The sequence below is a fragment of the Dreissena polymorpha genome, chromosome 15 (assembly GCF_020536995.1).
Source record: "Dreissena polymorpha isolate Duluth1 chromosome 15, UMN_Dpol_1.0, whole genome shotgun sequence".
In the NCBI taxonomy this organism is placed as follows: Eukaryota; Metazoa; Mollusca; class Bivalvia; order Myida; family Dreissenidae; genus Dreissena; species Dreissena polymorpha.
The window spans coordinates 58,539,408-58,565,537 of record NC_068369.1 but is presented as its reverse complement, the minus strand read 5'-3'; the positions used below and the strand labels follow the sequence as shown (position 1 = coordinate 58,565,537).

Below are 26,130 nucleotides of genomic sequence, written 5' to 3'. Positions count from 1 at the left end.
TTAAAAAAGACATCTGGGCGGAACTGGATTAGGTGTTTTACGTTATTAAAACACGCAAAGCTTGTCTACTGACCTATTGTGTAGACTGCTTTCTGCGGTGTTTTGACAAAAGGGATTAACATGTGTGAATGTCACTCTGCCGATTTGGTCCATAAACATTGTGTTGAATGCCGACGCAATTAGAATACAACTGTGAATATTTAATGCAACTATCAACTCAATAGTTACCACCTTCTTATAGCAATCAATGGAATAATCTTCTTTTAGCAATCAATGGAATAACCTACCTAAAAAGAGAAATTCCGACAATTAAAACCATACCTTATGCATTCGTTGAACGTGTTTACTAACTTTACTTGAGTAAGTTATGCCTTCAGACAGGAAGCGGCTTTCCTTTGATAATGTCAAACTGTCAATTCACACAGATTTGCGAGACTTTTAGGGTCCTTGGTCATTTGTATACATGTTCAATATAGAAAAAACACCTGCTTACATGAAAACTTTGGATTAAATTATCAAAATAAAAACAATGTTGCAAACTGTGATTATATTAATTGGTAAGTATTTGTTTAAAGACGACGTTTTGTTTGTTTGAATCAACGAGTTTTCTATATAACTTTTTCAACCACGTGGGCATTGATCTATCTTGGTTGTTGTTTTTTTAATGGTATATTATATATAAATAAATATATACATGTACTTGTAATAAATGTAATTTTATTTGAAAATCAGGAAGTCTAACAAAGTTAAATTGATCGTTATCTCGTAAAACACAGAGTTTCCCCGCGTTGCCAACGCCGCGTATGGAGGGAAATTGGGGAAAACGCGTGAAGTGTACTGTATATATGGCTCTAGTATAATCTTGTTAACATTCTAGAGGCCACATTTATTGTCTGATCTTCATGAAACTTGGTCAGAAGAATCATCCCAATAATATCTTGGACGACTTCAAAAATGATGCCGGTTGGTTGAAAAACATGGCTGCCAGGGGGCGGGCCATTTTTCCTTATATGGCTATAGGAAAACTCTGTTAACACTCTAGAGGCCACATTTATTTTCCAATCTTTATGAAACTTGGTCAGAAGATTTGTCCTAATGTTATCTTTGATGTGTTCGAAAATGGTTTCGGTTGTATTAAAAACATGACCCCCAGAGGGCTGGGCATTTTTCCTAATATGGCTTTATATTGATTTAGTAAAACCTTATTAACACTCTAGAGGCTACATGTATTGTCCGTTCATCATGAAACTTGGTCAGATGATTTTTCCCAATGATATCTTGGATGAGTTTAAAAATGGTTCCGGTTGTTGAAAAAACATGGCCACCAAGGGGCGTGGCATTTTCCCTTATATAGCTATAGTAAAACCTTGTTAACACTCTAGAAGCCATAATTATTGTACGATTATCATGAAACATTGTCAGAAGATTTGTCACAATGATATCTGAGACAAGTTGGAAAATGGTTCCAGTTGCTTGAAAAAAATGGCCACCAGGTGGCGGGGCATTTTTTCTTATATGGCTTCATGAATCTCCATGAAACTTTGTTAGAATATTTGTTTAAATAACATCCGTTTGATGCATGTAACTGAAGTGAGCTACAACATGCCAATCAGCAGGGTTTTTTTTTACTAAGAAAGTGACGCTGATATTTGGCGTCTTCCCCTACCAGAATTTTTCCCCTAAAAATAACATTTCCCCCCCAAAAATATAATTGTTCACCCAAATATAATATTTTAACCTCAAAGACATGTTTTTTTTCTTTAGGGAAGTCGACACGTATCCAATTTGTACCATGTACAACGATCTCTCTCTCTCTCTCTCTCTCTCTCTCTCTCTCTCTCTCTCTCTCTCTCTCTCTCTCTCTCTCTCTCTCTCTCTCTCCCGACGAACACTCAAATCTGGGAATCCCAGTGATTCTATATATAGCTCTTAAAGTACGTCATGGAAACCGGGCAACTAATCGTATTAATCATGTGACTATTTTACTGGATTCCGGTCTTGCGCGAGAAGGGTGTTTTGTCAATTAATTACCGGAAACCAGTCGAATTTTCATCCGGGATATATTAAAGGCCAAGATATAAATGTTAAAACAGAAAAAAAGTCTCACAATTGGCGTTCATACACGAACAAAATAAAACGATCGGACTCGGAAAATATTAATTGCGTTGACACGAACAAAATAAAACGATCGGACTCGGAAAATATTAATTGCGTTGACACATTTTTTAAGAATGAATCATCAAAAACCGTTGAAACCCAGCAGGATTCGGGGGTACATGTAATCAACATCGATTAATACTGTCGGATTATTGTGAAAGTGAAAGTAGACAATCGGCAGCTGCCACACCTTTCCCTTCCAATACTGTAGCAGATCTATATCGTCAACCCATTCATCATGAAATTGAAATCATAATATTGACATCGTTCCCCGGCCCCAGTTGAAAACATTTCTCATTATTAGATCTACACCTGCAACTATGTTTAGGACTTTGACTTTAATAGCATACTTGTTCATGTGTTTAAGAACAAAAAGGTCAGAGACATGCCTCTTTTTTTAAAACAAAACCTGAAGTCTGTAGGCGAGTTATAGACATTAAAATGAACAGTTTTTGTTTTTTTTCCCCAAATATGTCTCTTTCGCGCTCGATTTTCCCCTTTTACCCAGCGTCCAGCGTCTTCCCCTTTTTCTAAAAAAAACCCCTGATCAGACCATATTTTTATTATTGGCCCAACAGGTTTCTATTAATTGGATATTTGTCTGTGACACATCTTTTGTTTTGCAAAAGCAAATAGAGACATCCATTAGTTCACTGATAATATCAATGTTTTAGGTAGATGATGTACCACAGTCTGCATCAACCATTACAGCTTTACCATTTAACAAGGTTGAGTGTTGCATCAGTGGGGCTGCTGTGAGTTGTATGCCAGAATCACCAAAGTCACCACACTGCATATTAGCTCAAGGTGAGTACAGTCAATCTTGAATTTAGAGACCACTAAAGGGAGTAACCAAAAGTGGTCTCTTAATAAAATGGTCTTTAAATAAAAAAGGCCATTTGGGATGAATGCGGACCTTTGATTTTAAATCCAGATATAGGATTAATTATCTCCTTTTGACACAGCGATTTCAGCTTTTGTAATCAAATGAATCTAAATATAAATAAAAGGAATAAAACAATTTTTAATTTAAAAAAAGTTGTATTTGTTCTCTCTAATTCTAAATACAATGTAAATGGTTTGCACGGAGAATGGGTTTTTCCGACTCCAAACTCATTCGCGATTAAATTTACGTGCACTTTAACTCTTCGACACTGCCAATACCCGAATTTTCTCATTTAACGTTAATACTTTCCGTTTTGACATTTTAATTTCTGCATGTAAGCTTATATATATCTGACTCGATTATGGTACATAGGGAAATAAATAATACACAAACATAGGGAAATAAATAATACACCTTGATTGAAAACTAAATAAACACGCCTGATTGGAAAATTTGCTAACACAAACTAATTAGCATAATAACAATTACATTTTTTAATGAACAGATTTCGTAACATGTTACCGATTAATAGTTTATTTTTTACACCTCTCGAGAACACTGTTAAAATGTTTGTCGCGTCGGCGCATTGTTTCTGCAATAAAATCGGCGATCAAATTTGTCAATTAATGTCCCAGGTAGTAAACTATTTAACCCGTAGACTGTTGGCAATACCTCACTGTATTGTTCGACACCAAAAATTGATACGCAGTCAGCATTTACACCGGTCAGAACCGGTCATCGAGACAAAGGAAAATGGCTGGTGTGAAATCAAAACGAAGGTGTAATCGTTCATCTTATCGGTTTAGATAAACAATCAACGCTGATTTGTCCCTGAACTGTCAACAGATTTTCAACTTTTACCTTAAAGCAGTCGCTTAATTCAAGACTTGGGCATCAAAATGCACTAAAATCAGAGGTCGATGGTCGCGTAAGACAAAAGTCGCTTAATACAATAAGAAAATATAGTTAAAACGCTCGGGCGGGATTTAAAGTGGTCCCATAAGACAAAAGACGCTTAATTCAAGTAGGCGCAAGCACAAGATTGACTGTATATTCCTAATAAAATATAAATGTATTATAAAAGAAACCACCAACATTGCTTTAATAAGGCCTTACTAATTAGAATCTTGTAAGAAACGTTTAACACCCAGACAGCTATGTTTTCAAATGAAAAAAAAACAACACAGTTGTGACCATGTAAAAAGTCAATTTCAAAAGTGAACTGTACAATCCTTAATTTCTCGGAAGTCAAATTTGTATGCCTCCGGTAGGGTGGCATATAGAAGTCGTACTGTCTGTCCGTCTGTCTGTCTGTCAGGCATTCCTTTTTAGCTCACCTGAGCACAATATGCACATGGTGAGCTAATGTGATCGCCTTTTGTCTGTCGTGCGTTGTACGGCATCAACATTTGCCTTGTTAACACTCTAGAGGCCATATTTATTGTCAGATCTTCATGAAATTTGGTCAGATTTGTCCCAATGATATCTTGGATTAGTTTGAAAATGGTTTTGGTTGGTTGTAAAACACGGCTGCCAAGGGGGCGGGGCATTTTTCCTAATACAGTAGATTTGGCTTATTTGAATAGCCCATTTGTCACATCCGAATATTCAATTATCCGGAGTATTCAATTATACGGAATCAGTTATATTTCCAATGTTATCACTGACCGTTAGTAATCCTCCTGGAAATTGTGCTGCTTTTCATGCATAATCGAAACATCGTTTCAACACGTAAAGTTTCGTAAAAAATTAATATTGGAATTAAATTTTGAATCCATTATTAATATAATATACATGTTTTGTTGAATTCCCAAATGAGAATACAAATTTTGTAATCCAAAACACACTTTCTAGCTTTAAATAAAACGTCCACATGTATTTCCTGTGCCCCCAACAAAACGCTAGCGAGAACTATGCGGCAATGTACAATGTCACGCCATACGGTGCGTGTAATGATTTTTCCCATTTTCATTTTATTGCTTACCCAACGCTTACGCTAGCAACATCTATTGCTCATGTATTTTCCTGGTAAAAAGCGCGCAAAAATTAGCGTGGGTGTATATACACTGCCGAAGGAAAACTTTGTAGCGAGGCGAATGCTATATCTTTGACATTGCGCTCTTTCAGGTAGTTTAGTATTGAAACGGATAATGTACTGTGTACTGATTTACCTGAAAATCTGGTCAATACTGGATTTAATTTTGGTTATTGTGAAAACATGATCAGCAGTGTTAAGACTGCAAAGTTTTGACAAATGTGCGCGTTTTCGATTGTTCAACATCATGTTTAGATATGATTTACTGTGACGCAGTTGTGTAGGTTTATATACACGAACTAGTATAGTGTAACATTCCATCACCTATTGCAAACTGTCGAGCAAGACACGTCAACAGTTTGTTTCTAATCAGCAACACACTCTTTAATTGTTTCTAAGCGACAACAAACTGTTGAAGTGTGTTACTCGACAGTCTGCATTCGAAAGTTTGCATCTGACTGCACACCTTAGACTCCAGTGTTTACATTGTACTTGCTCGCTTACTACACCTGTTAGTCACGTGACGCTTGACAGACGCTGCATACATGCATGGTATGAAATGAAAACAAAGGCAGTCAATTGAGCGTGTCAAAATCGTCGATACGATGCGTATCCTTGGAGATTTATGACATTCTTTGCTGGATTATAGTGTGGATTATAGTGTGCAATAGAAAATTGGCTATTCAATTAACCGAAATACGCCATATTTCCTATCATAATATGTGGAGTTTTTACAACGGGAAGAGATGCAAATGGTTTGGTGTTTTCAATTTCTATTCAATTAACCGAATTATTCGATTATCTGATATTCAATTAAGTGGAATCTACTGTATAGCTATAGTAAAACCTTGTTAACACTCTAGAGGCCACATTTTTTGTCAGATCATCATGAAACTTGGTCAGAAGATTTGTCCCAAAACATATCTTGGACAAGTTTGAAAATGGTTCCGGTTGCTAGAAAAACATGGCCACCAGAGGGCGGGACATTTTTCCTTATATGGCTATATATGGCTTTTGTTAAACCTTGTTAACACTCTAGAGGCCACATTTATTGTTCGGTCTTCATGAAACTTGGTCAGAAGATTCATCCTAATTATATCTTGGACAAGTTTGAGAAGGATTTTGGTTGTGTTGCCACCATGGGGCTGGGCATTTTTCCTTATATGGCTATAGTTAAACCTTGTTTACACTTTAGAGGCCACATTTATTGTATGATCATCATGAAACTTGGTCACAAGAATTGTCCCAATGATATCTTGGATGAGTTCAAAAATTGTTACAGTTGGTCACCAAACATGGCCACCAAGGGGCGGGGCATTTTCCTTATATGGCTATTGTAAAAACTTGTTAACACTCTTTATGTCACATTTATTGTTTAATCTTCATAAAACTAGGTCAGAACATTTGTTTTAATGATATTTTACGATGTGTACGAAAATGTATCCGGTCTGTTGAAAAACGTGGCCGCCAGGGTGTTCACTATTCATAAAAGTTGGTTAGAACATTTGTTCTAATGACATCTTGGACTGCACAAAACAGGTCAGTTCCTTTGAGGTGACTTTGGGCCTTTCAGGCCCTCTTGTTTATCATTCTCTTTGTTACTGTAACTGACGCTGGCAGTATATTATAATCACAATGTTGAAGTTGTTTGTATGATTTAAACAAACACCATCCTGATATGTTATTCCCAAACTTGCTTTTATCCTATGATTTTACCCAACATGCTTAACCATTGTGGACAAAAACGAAAATTTGATTTCCTTTAGTAGTTTCAAAGCCTAATGAATTTAAAACAGGTAAGTTGTTACAACAAAGATGGACACCTGTATAAAATTCAGTTGTTGACAAAAGAAAGATAAACCGAAATAATTAAGTTTAATATGACAAGAGTGAGGAGACATCTTAAACATGTAGAGATTGGAATGATTTTCTGAAAAAAGGACAGACTTATAATAATAATAATAATACAATCTTTATTTAAAGAAGATAGACTTGCTAAGAAATACATCAGATGAAATTACATAATATGCAATTTATATAATACATTTCTTATTGTCAACAAGGTCTTCTAACATAATACAATTTACAACAAATACATCATATTTTATCTTGAGCAATTAGAACAAAACAAAAATAATCATATATGCATGCACACTTACAATTATATATATACCATAATTAAAATCAAATGAAATACATAAAACTACAATTACCATGTATGCAAGAACAGTGTTAAAACATTAAAATAAGGTCATTTACTAAAAAATACAACATGAAGCATGTTCAGTTTACTTTATTAGCTCACCTGTCAAGAAGTGACATCGTGAGCTTATATGACCATGTGATGTCTGGCGTCCATTGTGCGTGCGTGTGAACGTGTGTCCGTCAACAATTTGTTTGTGTAGACAGTGGAGGTCACAATTTTCATCTGATCTTTATGAAATTTGGTCAGAATGTTTATCTTGATAAAATCTGGGTTGGGATTGCATTTGGGTCATCTGGGGTCAAAAACTAGGTCATTAGGTCAAATAATAAAAAAACCTTGTGTAGACAATAGAGGTCACAATTTTCGTTCAATCTTTATGAAATTTAGTCAGAATGTTTGTCTTGTTAAAATCTAGGTTGGTATCGAATTTGGGTCATGAATGTTTGTCTTGTTAAAATCTAGGTTGGTATCGAATTTGGGTCATCTAGGGTAAAAAACTAGGTCACTAGGTCAAAGTTAAAAAAAAAAATTGTGTAGACAATAGAGGGCACAGTTTTCATCCAAACTTAATAAAATTTGGCCAGAATGTTAATCTTGATGAAATCTGGGTTGGGATTGTATTCGAGTCATCTGGGGTCAAAAACTAGGTCACTAGGTCAAATCATAGAAAAACCTTGTGTAGACAATAGAGGTCATAGCTTTCATCTGATCTTAATGAAAAATTTTCAGAACGTTAATCTTGATAATATCTGATTTTGGATTGTATATGGGTCATCTGGGGTCAAAAATTAGGTCACCTGGCCAATTCTAGTAAAATCTTGTGTAGATGAAAGAGGTCACAGTTTTTATCACGTCTAAATGAAATTTTGTCAGAATGTATTAATTGATGAAATCTGGCTTGGGATTGTATATGGGTCTGATAGAATTTAAGTTGATGTAGCAAGGTTAGTCAGGTGAGCGATTTAGGGCCATCATCTTTCATAAAGATTGGTAGAAAGTTAAGCTTTTAATTTTTTCTTAAATGTTATTAAATTGGATGTTTGACATATAGATTGGGGTAACGAATTCCAAATTTTTGTGCTAGATAATTCAAACGATTGTTTGAAATAGTTTGCTTTGGGTATTCGCACAAGCTTTAAATCCCCCTTTTCGCAAGATCGCAAGTTATAATGATTATTTTGTGAAGGAGTCAAAAGGTCACATATGTATGTTGGGGTTTGATTGTGAATGCTTTAAATACAATAACTGATGTGAAATAGTGATTACGCTGTTCAAAAGTCAACCATTTTAGATCTTTAAATAGGGTTTTTGAATTGGTGTTGTACTTTTTATTTAAAATATGTGCACCACAACGCTTTTGTGGTTTGACTATTCTATTAATTTCTGTTTTGGCTGCTGAACTCCAGGTAACAAATGCCTAGTCGGATAGAGGTGAGATAAAACCATTATAGAAGAGCTTACGCATTACGAGGGTTAAATATGGTTTTATTTTTTGCTGAAGAAACCTTCGAGACAACATTTTTAAACAAACGCTGTTAATGTGTAGTTTCCAGGATAGAGTATTGTCAATATAAAGGCCAAGAACTTTTTGACAATTTACTGTTTTGATCACCGTATCTGAAATTTTAAGTTTTAGATTTGTTAATTTTTGAGCTTTTTATTTCGACCCTAATACCATACAAGTAGTATTTAGTGGATTAATTATCATGTTATTAGTTTGGCACCATTCATTTACTATCGAAAGATTTGTTTGTAGCTTATTTTGAACTGTTTGAATATTTGTTCCCACAGTGTGCGATGTGTATCATCAGCATACATTGCAGAATTACATGTAAGATTTAGCGAAAGATCATTAACGTAAATAAGAAATAGAAGAGGTCCCAAAATAGATCCTTGGGTACAGTGTAAAATAAGCCTTATCTGTGGGCATAGACAATGTTGCATTTTGCGACTGCTTGCTGCTGGAAAACAATATTTAATACCGTAAGTTACGGTGTATAAGGTGCAGTGTTTTACCTCCAAATTACAAATTAGAAAGCTTGTGCGCGTTATACATTGATACAAGCTATCCTAGCTGCTAAATTGCGAAAAATGTGTTATTTTATTGTTAATAATCAAAATGGTCACCATTTATTTTTAGCTCACCTGAGCACAACAACATAATGAGCTTTTGTCCGTCGTGTTTCGTCGTTTCGTCACAATTTTGCCATGTTAACACTCTAGAGATCACATTTATCGTCTGATCTTCATAAAACTTGGTCAGAAGATTTGTCCTAATTATATCTTGGTTGAATTTGAAACTGGGTTATGTTCGGTCAAAAACTAGGTCCCTATGTTAAGTTAAAAAAAAAGCTTGTTAACACTCTAGACCCACATTTATTATCTGATCTTCATTGAACTTGGTCAGAAGATTGTCCGAATTATATCTTGGTCAATTTCGAAATTGGGTCACGTTAGGTCAAAAACTAGGTCACTAAGTAAAATTAAAGAAAAAGCTTGTTAACACTCTAGAAGTCACATATATAATCAAATCTTCATGAAACTTTGTCAGAGCATTTGTTCCAATAATATCTCAGCTGAGTTTAAAAATGGTTTCGGTCAGTTGAAAAACTTGGCCGCCAGGGGATGGGGCAGTTTTCCTTATATGGCTATAGTAAAACCTTGTTAACAAACTTATTTTTAGTCCAATCTTCATGAAACTTGTTCGGTACATTTGTTCTAATGATATCTTGGCTGAGTTCTAAAATGGTTCCGGTCCGTTGAAAAACATGGCCACCAGTGGGCGGGGCTGTTTAGCTTATATGGCTATTGTAAAAACTTGTTAACAATCTAGGAGTCACAGTATAGTCCAATCTTCATGAAACTTTGTCAGAACATTTGTTCTTATGATAGCTAAGCTGAGTTTGAAAATGGTTCCGGTCCATTGAAAAACATGGCTGCCAAGGGGCTGGGCAGTTTTCCTTATATGGCTATAGTTAAACCTTGTTAACACTCTAGAAGTCACATTTATAGTCCAATCTTCATGAAACGTGGTCATAACATTTGTCTCAATGATAGCTCAGGAGAAATTGAAAATGGTTCTGGTCCGATAAAAAATAAGGCCGCCAGGGGGCAAGGCTGTCTTGCTAATATGGCTATAGTAATACCTTTTTGACACTCTAGGAGTCACATTTATAGTCAAATCTTCAAGAAACTTGGTCAGAACATTTTTTCGTATCATAGCTATGCTGAGTTCTAAAATGGCTACAGTAAGTTGAAAAACATGGCCGCCAGGGGGCAAGGCAGTTTTTTCTTTTCTGGCTGTATTAAAACCATGTTCGTGCACAATTATGATGAGCATTACTATGAGCATAGTGGTAAAACCAATAAAACAACAAAATTGTTACAAATGAATCTTTTATGTAACAGGCTTATCGTTCCCTGGAAATTGGCCCCAATTAACTTGGTTTGCTCATCAAAGACCGTTTTTTTTACGCCACTGATAAGATAGACTGCTTATAGTACACTGTTTGCAGTCATTAAGTTGTTTGTGTTTGATAATCAAAGATTTGTGATTTTTAGCTTGGCTGTTTTCTGAGAAAATCCGAAGTATTGTCATAGCCTGCTCGTCGTGCCGTCCACCGTCAGTCGTCCGCCAGCATCGTGCTAAAACCTTTACATTTGCTATAAAATCTAAGTGCTTTCACCTACAACTTTGAAACTTCATATGTAGATGCACCTTGATGAGTTCTACACGCCACACCCATTTTTGGGTCACTAGGTCAAAGGTCAAGGTCACTGTGACCAAAAAAAAGCAAGCAAAAAAAATCGTTCATTTATTTAAAAAATGCACCTGCAGCCAAGCGTTGGCACCTGTTATGTGGTGCTCTTGTAACAGATTTTATTGTTGTTTCAATTGGAATTATCATTGCAAGGTGAGTCTGAAAATTGTTCTGTTAGTTTAAAAAAACTTTGTCCAAAATGTGAACGATTGGGTTATAAAAACAACAAAAACAATTAATCACGTTTTTAAGAAGCACAAAAACTGTTTGGTTAAATAGTTGTTTTGGTAGTTGTTTTTACAAAAATAATGCATTGATGCTACAGATTTGTTGTGCATTTAAATTCCAAATAGTTTGAGAGTTGTTTGGATATGATACATTTTCAAATTTCTTGTGTGTGTTTACTTTTATATTTTAACTATGATAAAGATTAAGTGTCAGATGTTTGGTACCTAAAAAGAAGATCAATATCACATTTCTAGTCAATATTCTCATACTGATTTACTTCCTTATAATATACTTTGATATATGATAACAATTCAACATAATCAGGGGTCTCACTAGGATTTTAAAACAGGAGTCTATATATGGCTATAATAAAACCTCGTTTACACTCTAGAGGCCACATTTATTGTCCAATCATCATGAAATTTAGTCAGAAGTTTGGTCTCAATGATATCGTGGATGAGTTTGAAAATGGTAACGTTCGCTTTAAAAACATGTCTGCCATGGGGCGGGGCATTTTTCCTTGTATGGCTACATATGGCTAAAGTAAAATCTTGTTAACACTCTGGAGGCAACATTTATTGTCCGATCTTCAGGAAACTTGGTCAGAAGATTCATCCCAATGATATGTTGGATAAGTTCAAAAATGGTTCCAGTTGGTGGAAAAATATGGCCGCCAAGGGGGAGTAGCATTTTTAGCTCATCTATTTTTTGAAAAAAGTTATGAGCTATTGTCATCACCTTGGCGTCGGCATCTGCGTCCGGTTAAGTTTTGCGTTTAGGTCCACTTTTCTCAGAAAGTATCAATGCTATTGCATTCAAACTTGGTACACTTACTTACTATCATGAGGGGACTGGGCAGGCAAAGTTAGATAACTCTGGCGTGCATTTTGACAGAATTATGTGCCCTTTTTATACTTAGAAAATTGAAAATTTTGGTTAAGTTTTGTGTTTAGGTCCATTTTATTCCTTAAGTATCAAAGCTATTGCTTTCATACTTGCAACACTTACTAACTATCATAAGGGGACTGTGCAGGCAAAGTTATGTAACTCTGACTGGCATTTTGACAGAATTATGTGCCCTTTTTATACTTAGAAAATTGAAAATTTGGTCAAGTTTTGTGTTTAGGTCAACTTTATTCCTACAGTATCAAAGCTATTGCTTTCATACTTGCAACACTTATTAACTATCATAAGGGGACTGTGCAGGCAAAGTTATGTAACTCTGACTGGCATTTGGACGGAATTATGGGCCCTTTATACTTAGAAAATTGAAAATTTGGTTAAGTTTTGTGTTTTGGTCCACTTTACCCCTAAAGTATCATAGATATTGCTTTCATACTTGGAACACTCGCAAACTATCATAAGGGTACAGTAAAAGGACAAGTTGCATAACTCTGGTTGTCATTTTTACGGAATTATGGCCCTTTTTAGCTCACCTGAGCGATAGCTCGGGGTGAGCTTTTGTGATCACTCACCGTCCGGCGTCCGTCCGTCCGTCCGTCCGTCTGTCTGTCTGTCTGTCTGTCTGTCTGTAAACAATTTGTAAACATCTTCTTCTACTAAACCATTGAGCCAATTTCAACTAAATTTCACTTGGAGCATCCCTAGGTCATGGGACAAAAGAATTGTTAAAAAAAATTTGATCACATAACCAAGATGGCCGCCATGACCATATATGGTAAAAACCTTAAAAAATCTTCTTGTCAGAAATTGCTTATCAGATTTTCAAAAAATTTCACAGGGATGACCTTTGAAGGCTTCCCTGAAAAAGTTGTTCAAAGAAATTTGATTCGTCAAAAAACATGGCAGCAGGAGCTCGTTGAACTTTGCATGTTTATTCGTTTTTGCCTATTTTGTGAAAACTTTCAAAAATCTTCCACATTTTTTGTCCGATCCTTTCCAAATTTGCACAGTGTCTTTATATCAATGAGGACACGAACCCTACAAAAAATGAGCATTATTGGTCTATGAAGTACAGAATTACCTCCCCTTGAATTGAGAAAATGGTGTTTATGCAATAAAGTCCAAATTTTTCATCCAATTCTTTCCAAACTTGCACAGTGTCTTCATATCGATGAAAACTCGAGCCCTGTCGAAAATGAGCAACATCGGACCATTAAGTCCAGAATTATCTCCTTGAGATGGCAGATTTAAAAATAATTATAGTGTACTCTTTTTCCCAATTAATAGTGCTATTAGAGTAAAGGATTTGCTGGCTACAGGCCAGGTTTCTCTGACACGATTCTCTTCTGATGGCTTTGCTGCAGACCACATAAACCCTTAACCCAGAACAGTTAATTCTTTCTGCAAATGTTTGTGACTGTGGAAATCATTAAAATAAAAGGAGAAATTGCTGAAATTAGCATTTTCTCCTTTCATCACAATGCTTCCTACCCTATTAAATCAGTTTCTTCTTATTCCATTATAATTTAATTTGTCGTCTGCAACCTCTTTCAATTTGGAAAAGGGTTAACTACCAGAAATCAATTAATGCTGTAGTTTTGTTGATGAGAAATTATTTTTCCTTTAAAATGGGAGGTGATTATTGCTTAGGAAATTGCTCTGGTAGGGTTGAATCATTGTGGGAAATTGAGAAATTGTTCAGTCCAAAATATGTTGATTGGTAAAAGGATTTATCCTTATGCAAACATGGGTTGCCTGTTTAGTCGATGATATCTTGTCAATTTTGAGAAAAAGGAGGAATTTCTTCAAAACAAGCAAAAATTCCTTTTATCTCAATGTTTAAGTTTTTAGCGTACCTGAGCAGATCATATTCTCCTAAACCATTGAGCCAATTTCAACCATATTTCATGTGGAGCATTCCTACGTCTAGAAAAAAAAATATTGTTAAAAAAAAATTTGGTAACATAACCAAGCTGGCCGCCATGCCCATATATGGTCAATACCTTAAAAAATCTTCTTGTCAGAAAGGGCTCGTCAGATTTTCAATTTTTTTTACAAGGATGATCCTTAAAGGCTCCCCTAAAAATTTGTTCAAGAAAATTTGTTTCTTGTCAATTACCATTGGGCCTAAGGCTATTAAATTTGTTCAGGTGAGCGATTCAGGGCCAATGTGGCCCTTGTTTGACTTAGTAACTTTGAATATATGGTTAAATTTTGTGTTTCAATCCACTTTACTTCTAAAGTATCAAGGCTATTGCTTTCAAAGTTAAAATACTTTCATGCTGTCATGAGGTTACTGTACCTGGCAAGTTGAATTTTACCTTGACCTTTGAATGACCTTGACTCTCAAGGTCAAATTATTAAATTTTGCTAAAATTGCCATAACTTCTTTCTTTATTTATGATTAGATTTGATTGATACTTTGACAAAACTACTCTTACCTGACATACCACAATAGACTCCATCCAAACCATCCCCCGTGCCCTCCCCCCCTGAACTCCCCCCCCCCTTCCCCCCGAATTCCCTCCCCCCGCCCTATTTTTTTTTTTTTTTTTAAGATCATCTCACAAATGACCACCACACCCTCACACTATACCCCCCCCCCCCCTCCCCTCAAACGGTTAAAAAACACAAATATATTCATTTTTTTCCGCATTTTTTTCTCATTTTTGGAAGATAATGTAATAAATATCCACACCCCCACACTATACACCCCTCTTCACTCCACCCCTCCCTCCTTTGTGATTGAAATTGTGAGTCCCTTCACCTTTAAACAGAAAATAGATGAGCGGTCTGCACCCGCAAGGCGGTGCTCTTGTTCCTTATTTAGCTTTAGTAAAACCTTGTTAAGACTCTAGAAGCCACATTTATTTTCCAATCATGAAACCTGGTCAGAAGATTTGTCTCAATGATATCTTGGACAAGTTTGAAAATGGTTCCAGTTCCTTGAAAAACTTGGCCACCAAGGGGCGGGGCATTTTTCCTTATATGTCTTCATGAAACTTTGTCAGAATATTTGTTTTAATGATATCTTGGATGTGTATGAAAATGGTTCTGGTCTGTTGAAAAACGTGGCTGCCAGGGTGTTCACTAGTCATGAAAGTTGGTAAGAACATTTGTTCCAATGACATCTAGGGCTTCAAAGAACAGGTCAGTTCCTTTAAATCTGAGGTGAGCGACTTTGGGCCTTTCAGGCCCTCTTGTTTTGAAACATGGTAAAAAAAAATAAAAAAATATTTATTTCATTTTTGAAGGACCATCCCACCCAAGCTATTGCTATCAAACTTGAAATAAAATCTTATTTAAAGTTTGTTTTATGTCTTTACATGTGTTCAATAGATTGTGGAAAATATACCTGAAATCAGAATCGTCTATAAAGTGCAACTTCTTTAAAACATAAACAATATGTTTCAATTATGGTCCTCTTCCACTTAGAATATGACGATATTACCTTGACCTCATTGAATATGAACAATTTCCCCATGATCAGGGGTCTCACTAGGATTTTAAAACAGGAGTCCTTGGACTCCTTACTTGGGAAAAGTATGAGTCTAAACGGAAAATATACGAGTCCCAATGAATATTGCACTCATCTTCAAATTTTAAGCAAAAATTCCATATAAATAAAAATGAATATAAAAGAATAAATAATATAATTGTTGGTTTAATTATTAAAAACCCAAATACGAAATGTACATTAGGAATCCCACTCATTATGTTCTCTTTATTTTTAATTATTATGCCCCCCTTCGAAGAAGAGGGGGTATATTGTTTTGCTCATGTCGGTCTGTCCACCAGATGGTTTCCAGATGATTACTCAAGAACGCTTACACCTACTAGGATCATGAAACTTCATAGGTACATTGATCATGACTCGCAGATGACCCCTATTGATTTTCAGGTCACTAGGTCAAAGGTCAAGGTCACAGTGACTCGACCCAGTAATATGGTTTCCGGATGATAACTCAAGAACGCTTACGCCTAGGATCATGAAACTTCATAGGTAGATTGATCATGACTTGCAGATGACCCGTATTGATTTTCAGGTCACTAAATTTTATTTATCTTTATTATGTTCTCTTTATTTTTATGTCCCCCACTATAGTAGTGGGGGACATATTGTTTTTGCCCTGTCTGTTGGTTGGTCTGTTGGTTGGTTGGTTTGCGCCAACTTTAACATTTTGCAATAACTTTTGCTATATTGAATATAGCAACTTGATATTTGGCATGCATGTGTATCTCATGGAGCTGCACATTTTGAGTGGTGAAAGGTCAAGGTCAGGGTCATCCTTCAAGGTCAGAGGTCAAATATATGTGGCCAAAATCGCTCATTTTATGAATACTTTTGCAATATTGAAGATAGCAACTTGATATTTGGCATGCATGTGTATCTCATAGAGCTGCACATTTTGAGTGGTGAAAGGTCAAGGTCATCCTTCAAGGTCAGAGGTCAAATATATATGGCCCAAATCGCTTATTTTATGAATACTTTTGCAATATTGAAGATAGCAACTTGATATTTGGCATGCATGTGTAACTTATGGAGCTGCACATTTTGAGTGGTGAAAGGTCAAGGTCATCCTTCAAGGTCAGAGGTCAAATATATGTGGCCCAAATCGCTTATTTTATGAATACTTTTGCAATATTGAAGATAGCAACTTGATATTTGGCATGCATGTGTATCTCATTGAGCTGCACATTATGAGTGGTGAAAGGTCAAGGTCAAGGTCATCCTTCTAGGTCAAATATATGGGTCAAAATTGCTCATGTAATGTAACTTCTGCAATATTGAAGCTAGCAATTTTATATTTGACATGCATGTGTATCTAATGGAGCTGCACATTTTGAGTGGTGAAGGGTAAAGGTCAAGGTCATCCTTCAAGGTCAAACGTCATATAGGGGGACATTGTGTTTCACAAACACATCTTGTTATTTATCTTTATTAACATAAACACCCCACTTACATACATTTACTTTTTTGAAAACAAAACATTATCATTACCTTACAATGATATTTATGCCCCCCTTCGAAGAAGAGGGGGTATATTGTTTTGCACATGTCGGTAGGTCGGTTGGTCGGTCTGTCTGTCCGTCCACCAGGTTTCCAGATGATAACTCAAGAACGCTTAGGCCTAGGATCATGAAACATCATAGGTACATTGATCATGACTGGCAGATGACCCCTATTGATTTTAATAGCTTAATTACGTTACCTGATATCATATGCTATTTACTCCGATAGGATCGTAATTCATCCGGAATTTTCTGTCCGAGGAATCCCACACTTTTCATAAACCCGTCAGGTAGGTCAGAACGGTCACATAGTGCCGTGTAGCCGCACAACCAAAACGGGACATTACCCAGAATTCACTCTTATTCCGGATGGCGATATACAAAGGCCGACATTTTTGTTATTGACTTAATTGTTGCTTCTGTTTTGCGGATTCTTCTGTTTAACAGAATAGAGAAGTTTTTGTATTGCGTTAAAACATTCTCCGTATATATATCCGTGTATTTCTGTTTTGTTTTGTGTATTTGTTTGTTTGTTCAAGGCAAAATATGCCTCAAACACGTGGCTCATGTGGACACATAAGGGCAGCATGGGACAACCATGGTAGCTGCCTGTCATGTGCAGGATGTACCCAGGATAACTGCTGCCCTTTCTGTGAGCATTGGTCTGCAGATACCTGGGCCATCAAGCGTCGACCCTTCAAGAGTCGTGGACGCAACAAGAATAGTTCAGATCAAAGTAGGGAAAGTTCCGTGTGTCGGGACTTTTCACCACACGATCTTGACCATATGCCACCAGTAGCTGCCAGGCATCGGTCCCTACCCCGTGACGACACCGGACAAACTTTGCCCGGTCCGTTCATCGGGAATGACCAGTTGAATGACTTGGCATCAGATCAAAGTAGGGAAAGTTCCGTGTGTCGGGACTTTTCACCACACGATCTTGACCATATGCCACCAGTAGCTACCAGGCATCGGTCCTTACCCCGTGACGTCACCGGACAAAATTTGCCCGGTCCATTCATCGGGAATGACCAGATGACCGGTCCGGAGACGTCACCGGTCAACATTGACCGGTCCGGTCACCGGTCATGCTATGAACGGTCCGGTCAACTGGTCACCGGTCACTGGTCATTGACCGGTCCGGTCACCGGTCATGCTATGACCGGTCACCATTCAACCGGTCGCCGGTCATTGACCGGTCCGGTCACCGGTCATGTAATGACCGATCCGGTCACCGTGTACCGGTCTGTGCCACAGACCTTCCGGTCACCGTAGATGTTGACACTACCTTGTCAGTACTCCACAAAGGTAGACGCAGCCGCGTTTCTACTGTGAGTCACAGACGTAAACGTGTAGTGTCTGATGTTTCAGGCTACTCCTCCACCTCTGGCTCGTCGTCGTATGACTCATCGTCTACTTCAAATAGCCCTCATCATTATCGGAGGGGACGTCGTTCACGCTCACCGAGTGTTTCTTGGCGTAGATTGCCTCGTAAAGAGCAATCACGCCAGCGCTCGGGGAGACGTTCGATCAGGAAACATCATTCCCAGCGCCGCCGAACAGTGTCTCGGCATCGCAGGGATAAGGAACATAGACCTTCCTCTATTAGGCGCTCTCGGACTCCTAGGTCCCCTAGTCGATCCTTCTCTGAGGAATCTATTGACACCCTTCCACGTGTGTCGGCCACTATTTTGGCCTCAACACACACTTCAGCCGTTCCTACAACCACTGAGCATAATTTGTATTCAAACACTAGTTTGCATACATATCAGGCTCAAGGTACAGGGGTTAATCTAACCACTTCGGCTGCGTTTTCAGCCCCACAGGTCTCTTCCACATTGCATAGAAGTATACCCCGGGCTGCCGCTACACCATCAAATCCCAATACTTTGTGGATCCAACAGTCGCCGGGAATCTTTGTCCCTTTTTCGACTGATCTTTTACCAGCGACCTCTGGTATTCAAAGTGAGTCTGCTGACTTGATCTCTGAGAGACCTAACTCACCAGCTATATCTTTGATGGTGCCGGAAAACGATTCTCTCTTATGATAGAAGCGAATAAATCTATTATTCCTACTTCTATATCCACCGGTTTCAATCAATCCAATGCTCCCGCAGACGGTTCGATTGAGGCGGGTTCGGAGTCTAATGAGGCCGAACTTTATTATTTGGCCTCCTTCAATCAGGTATACAAACTAATGTTCAATACCTTAGATGAGGACTTCTGCCGCCACCCTTCCTTGTCTCTCACAGGATCTGCGGTTACCGTTACAGAACAGGTAGCACGCAGACGAGAGTCCGGCAGGATAAGTAAGGCTACTTCCCGAGTGGATCTACGCCTTCCTATTGGCTCTTCCACAATGGCTGTTTTCCAGTCACTTGAACCAGCCAATAAACCTTCGCCATCTCCATGGAAAGCCCCTAAGGAGCTGACGGAGCCTAAACAGATGGACGGTGGGAAAAGTTATAAGGCCCTGGTACCCGACCCTGCTACCGGTTTGGACCTTTCCAAACTTCCGGTTCCTGATGCTGACATTAGTAAGCTGTCACTTACAATGCCTTCATCATCTACCCATACAGCAGTCCCTCTTTCCCTGTTGAGAAATTGGGAGCTGAGAGAACGCCGTTCCATAGGTCTGGCTAACCAGCTAGATCTCATGGCAGCCACAGCCTTAGACTTGGTTTGGGAGCTCTCTGATTCAATCTCAGAGGAGCTCCGGGCCTTGTTGATACATCTTTCACGTACTACGCAGTGTTTATTTCACAATGCTGCGTCGTCTATGTCTGAGATGTTAAGGCTTCGGAGAGACCTCATCCTCTCTTCTTTGCCCAATAATTTCCTTTTGGAAACAGGCGTAAACTCTCTTTGAACTGCTCCACTAACAGCAGATTCTCTTTTCGGAGGGAGGATACAGTCGGCACTTACTGCTGATCGTGAAGATCAGATACATGCCTCCTTAGCTAGGAGCAACTCTGGCCAGCGCCCTGTGGTTTTTAAGCGCCCTGCTTCTAAGCCCCCACGAGCCCCACCGGCCAAGAACGCTAAAAGGGACAGTTTCCCTACTAAGCGTCTGTCTGCTCCACGTCAGCCCACAAATAGGCCTCCTTTTCAGAACAGAACAACTTCCTATCAGAAGCCTTCTGTAAACCAAAATTGGAGTAAGGGCAAACCCAATGCGGACAAGAAGTCATTTAATCCTTCTTCCGGCAAGGGTGGACCTCCTAAAGGTCAGCCCTAGGTCATACCCCTTTCTACCGCCACAACCTCTGATGCCGGAGGTACCAGTTGGGGCCAGACTTATGCACTTCGCAAATCGATGGCTCCAAATAACTTCGGACGCGTGGGTTCATTCTCTTGTCACACAAGGCCTCACTTTTCAATTCGAAAAAAGTCCCCCACTCTCTCGCGTCCCTATAGATCTGGTATCTCCGCATCCACAACTTCCAGACTCCATTCTCGGACTCCTGGAAAAACAGGCGGTAGAAAGGGTTCACGACCCTTGTTCTCCAGGATTTTACAGTCGCCTTTTCCTTGTTCAAAAGAAAAGCGGCTCCTGGAGACCAGTAAAGTGTTCAACACGTTTCTAGTCAAACCTACTTTCAAGATGGAGACTCCTGCCTTCATTCGGCGCTCCATCAAACCCATGCAATGGGGGGTTTCCTTGGACCTGGAAGATGCATACTTCCATGTTCCTATCAATCCCAACTACCGGAAGTACCTGCGCTTCTCCTTTCGAGGCCAGGTCTACCAGTTTCGGGCGATGCCCTTCGGATAGGCCACAGCTCCACGAGTTTTCACCAAACTCATGGCCGCAGTGAGCGCACACCTCCGTTTACACGGGGTTCAACTACTTCAGTATTTCGACGATTGGCTCTTACACCAGCTCGATCGTCGACTGCTTCTGCTACACCTAGAGTTCTCTTGGAAGGAGCTCCTCTCTTTAGGACTCCTTCTCAATGTAGCCAAGTCAGACCTCATTCCCTCTCAGGATTTCATATTCGTGGGAATGAATTTTCTGACCCACATCAATCGGGTCAGGGTCTCACCGCAACGTGTATCAGACCTCCTTTTGAAGGTCAGATGGGTGCTGTCCCAATCTCATATCACAGCTCAAGATTTCCTCTCACTCAACGGTATCCTGAGCTCTGTAGCAGACTTCGTGCAGTTGGGACGTCTCTTCCTACGTCCTCTTCAGCACTATCTCTCAGCTCGATGGAAATGGTCTCCAGACAATCTGCTAACACAGATTCCCATCCTTCCGTCCTTAGTCCCCCACCTTCTATGGTGGCTAGACGAGGAGACCCTGTTGGCAGGAGTACCGCTTCTTCCCCCGCAACCGTCTTTACATCTCATAACGGATGCGAGCATAGAAGGTTGGGGCGCTCACCTGGAACCCCGCAGCCTGACATTATCAGGATTGTGGTCTCCTCAGGAGTCTCTCCTACACATAATCAATCTCGAAATGCAAGCAGTCTTTCTAGCTGTTTCTCAATTCCAATCACATCTTCAGGACTCCTGTGTGATGGTATCGACAGACAACACATCAGTCGTGGCTTACATCCAGAAACAGGGCGGGACACACTCTCACTCCCTGTATCTGGAAACAATGAAATTGCTTGTTCTTTGCAAGAGCCTAAACGTCTCTCTCTTGTCCAAACACATACCAGGTTGTCTCAACGCCCTGGCGGACGGTTTGTCTCGCAAACACCAGTTACTTCCATCGGAGTGGACACTTCATCAGGAAGTGGCCAATCAGATATTCCTCACATTCGGTTATCCACTGGTCGACCTGTTTGCGACCAGAGACAACCACAGACTTCCTCTGTAGGTGAGTCCAGTGTACGAACCAGCAGCGTGGGCGGTTCGATTGGGATCAACTGGACGCTTACGCTTATCCTTCACCCATTCTAACTCCCCAAATCTTAGGGAAAATCAGTGTGAGCTCTTGCCGGATCCTCCTGATAGCCCCTTGGTGGCCCAGGAGATCCTGGTTCAACGACCTTCTTGGTCTCCTGTGCGAATTTCCCAGGGAACTCCCGCACAGGTCAGATCTCCTATCTCAGAGAGGCAGACTTCACTTGGATCCAGACATGTTCCACTTACACGTCTGGCCGTTATTAGGCAATCTCTTCAGAAGAAACGCTTTTCTGTCAGGGCTTCAATGCTCGTTGCCTCTGCAAGGAGAAAGTCCACCAGAGCAGTCTATGATGCTCGCTGGAAACTCTTCTCTAATTGGTGTGTTCGAGGGAAAATTGATCCCCTCAATCCCTCTGCTAGACGCATAGCGGATTTTCTAATCTATCTCTTTGATGATAAGAAACTTTCTCTTAGCTCCATCAAAGGATACAGGTCTGTGCTTTCGCATACCTTGGCTTTTCGTAAGTCATCACAAGTCTGTGCTGACCCAGCCATTTCGGAACTGATCCGAGCAATGGAACTTAAACGTCCTGTGTCTCGTTCTCTTACCCCCGAATGGGATTTGGCTTGTTTTCTTGGATCGCTTATTAAAGCTCCCTTTGAACCCCTTAATCAGGCTTCTTTACAGTTCCTAACCTAGAGACCGTTTTCCTTTTTACCATGGCTTCATCCAAACGTAGAAGTGAAATTCATGCTCTTTCTATCGAAGAAAGCCATTTTCGTTTTGATTCCTCCGATGGCTCTGTCACCTTGTTGTGTCAGCCAGGATTCCTTGCTAAAAATCAACTCCCCTCAATGGCTTCTAAACCCTTCAAGGTCACAAGTCTTTCTAGAACTTGTGGTAATGAAGATGAAGATAGACTCCTCTGCCCTGTCAGGTCTTTGAAGTTCTATCTTAGTAGAGTTAAGTCTATTCGAGGTTCTCCCAAGAGACTCTTTCTTCAAGGGATTCATCCCTTTTTAAGATTAGACCGCATGAATTACGAGCAATGTCGGCTTCGTGGGCATACATTAATCATACCCCACTCTCTGAAGTGCTTCAAGCTGCTTTCTGGAGGAATCAGACCACTTTTTCATCTTTTTATCTTCGTTCTCTGGAGTGCCAACAGGACAACTTGTATTTGTTGAGCCCCCTTGTGGTTGCACAAACGGTAGTATCTTCTACGGCATAGGTATATTACGCTTATCCGTGAATTAAGTTAATACCGTAATAACGAAGATTAGCTTAGAACCCGAGATATGGGTTCCGCTGTGATGGGGAGATTTTCGCGAACCTTCCCGCTTTAGCTGCAAAGTCAGCATATGATATCAGGTAACGTAATTAAGCTATTAAAACAATTTTTTCTAGTAAAATTCATTTTAATTAGTAATTACTTACCTGATATCGGTAAGTCCCACCTCCCACCCCGCTCTTCGTCTAATATTTCATATTTTTTATTGGAATAAGAGTGGATTCTGGGTAATGTCCCGTTTTGGTTGTGCGGCTACACAGCACTATGTGACCGTTCTGACCTACCTGACGGGTTTATGAAAAGTGTGGGATTCCTCGGACAGAAAATTCCGGATGAATTATGATCCTATCGGAGTAAATAGCATATGATATCAGGTAAGTAATTACTAATTAAAATGAATTTTACTAGAAAAATTTGTTTTGAGGTCACAAGGTCAAAGTGACTCAAAATACTAAAATGGTTTCCGTATGATAACTCGAGAACGCTAACGCCTAGGTTCATGAAACTTCATAGGTACATTGATCATGACTCGCAGATGACCCCTTTTGATTTTCAGGTCACTAGGTCAAAGGTCAAGGTAACTCGAAACAGAAAATGGTTTCCGGATGATAACTCAAAAATGCTTACGCCTAGGATCATGAAACTTCATAGGTACATTGATCATGACTGGCAAATGACCCCTATTGATTTTCAGGTCACTAGGTCAAAGGTCAAGGTCACGGTGATTTGAAACAGTAAAATGGTTTCCGGATAATAACTCAAGAAAGCCTAGGATCATCAATCTTCATAGGTACATTGATCATGACTGGCAGATGATCCCTATTGGTGTTCAGGTCACTAGGTCAAAGGGCAAGGTCACGGTGACTCAACACAGTATAATGTTTTCCGGATGATAACTCAAAAACGCTTACGCCTAGGATCATGAAACTTCATAGGTACATTGATCATGACTGGCAAATGACCCCTATTGATTTTCAGGTCACTAGGTCAAAGGTCAAGGTCACGGTGATTTGAAACAGTAAAATGGTTTCCCGATAATAACTCAAGAAAGCCTAGGATCATCAATCTTCATAGGTACATTGATCATGACTGGCAGATGATCCCTATTGGTGTTCAGGTCACTAGGTCAAAGGGCAAGGTCACGGTGACTCAACACAGTATAATGGTTTCTGGATGATAACTCAAGAAAGCTTATGGCTAGGATCATCAAACTTCATAGGTACATTGATCATGACTGGCAGGTGACCGCTACTAATTCTCAGGTCACTAGGTCAAAGGTCAAGGTCATAGTGACTCCAAACAGTTAAATGGTTTTCGTGTACTAGCTCTGTTTATTTTAAATGTAATTTTTTTTTAAATCGGCGACGTTAATATCATAATTTGCAAATGCTCTTCGACAAAAACAGTATGTTTTCTAATAATTTAAAGGGATCTTTTCACGGTTTGGTAAATTGACAAAATTGAAAAAAGTTGTTTCAGATTCGCAAATTTTCGTTTTAGTTATGATATTTGTGAGGAAACAGTATTACTGAACATTTAACATAGTCCAATATAGCCATTATATGTATCTTTTGACGATTTGAAAACCTAAAAATTATAAAGCGTTGCAACGCGAAACGATTGAATAATTTGGAGAGTTTTGTTGTTGTCGTTTAAATTTACGAAGATTGCTTATATAAGGTATAAAATACTTCAACTGTGTTTACTCGGCGGAATAGCCGAGAGGGCTAATGCGTTTTTACTTCAGACTAATTCGGGGGTCACTGGTTCGAGCCCTGGTACCGGCTACTTTTTTTTCCTTTTTTTAATTTTATTCTTGATTTTTTACTGGAGCTTTTAAGATCCAATATTTACATTTATCAATTTAAAGCATTTAATGACAAACTTCAAAATATGCCAAAAACTGTAAAAAGGCCCCTTTAACAATACATGTACGGTTGCGTTTATTGAATTCCATGATAATGCAAAAAAAGTGTTACGTGTGTAGAGACTCTTTTGACAAAGAAATTTCATAGGTACATTAATCATTACTGACAGATGACCCCTTTTGATTCTCAAATCATTAGGTCAAAGGTCAAGGTCACAGTGACTCAAAACAGTAAAATGATTTTCGGATGAAAACTCAAGAATGCTTACTCTTTGAGCATTAAACTGAATAGGTACATTAATCATGACTGGCAGATGACCCCTATTGATTTTCAGATCACTAAGTCAAGGTCAAGGTCACAGTGACTCGAACAGTAAATTAGTTTCCAGATGATAACTCAACAATGCTTACACCTAGAATCATGAAACTTCATAGGAACATTGATCATGACTGGCAGATGACCCCTATTGATTTTCAGGTCACTAAGTCAAAGTCACAGTTACTCAAAACAGTAAAATGGTTTCAGGATGATAACTCAAGAATGTTATGCCTAGGACCATGAAATTTCATAGGTACATTGATAATGACTGGCAGATGACCCCTATTGATTTTCAGGTCACTTATTCAAAGGTTAAGGTCATAGTGACTCAAAACAGTTAAATGGTTTCCTGATGATAACTCAAGAATAATTAGGCATATAATCAAGAAACTTCATAGGTACATTGATCATGACTGGCAGAAGACCTCTATTGATTTTCAAATCACTAGGTCAAAAGTCAATTCACAGTAACAAAAAACGTATTCACACAATGGTTGCCACTACAACTGAAAGCCCATATGGGGGGCATGCATGTTTTACAAACAGCCCTTGTTCCATTTGAAACACCAATAAAACCAACAGTGTTACTCGATGACATGAATTAAA

At 38.9% G+C, this 26,130-nt stretch overlaps 1 protein-coding gene across 1 annotated transcript in view; it reads left to right on the top strand.

The window, feature by feature from the left end:
* Positions 1-26,130, top strand: part of LOC127860275 (uncharacterized) — a 271,820-nt gene that overhangs the window by 93,185 nt on the left and 152,505 nt on the right. The window contains exon 5 of the mRNA XM_052398273.1: positions 2,832-2,964. Within this exon, the coding sequence (XP_052254233.1) occupies positions 2,832-2,964 (133 nt within the window). The remainder of the gene's footprint in view (positions 1-2,831; positions 2,965-26,130) is intronic.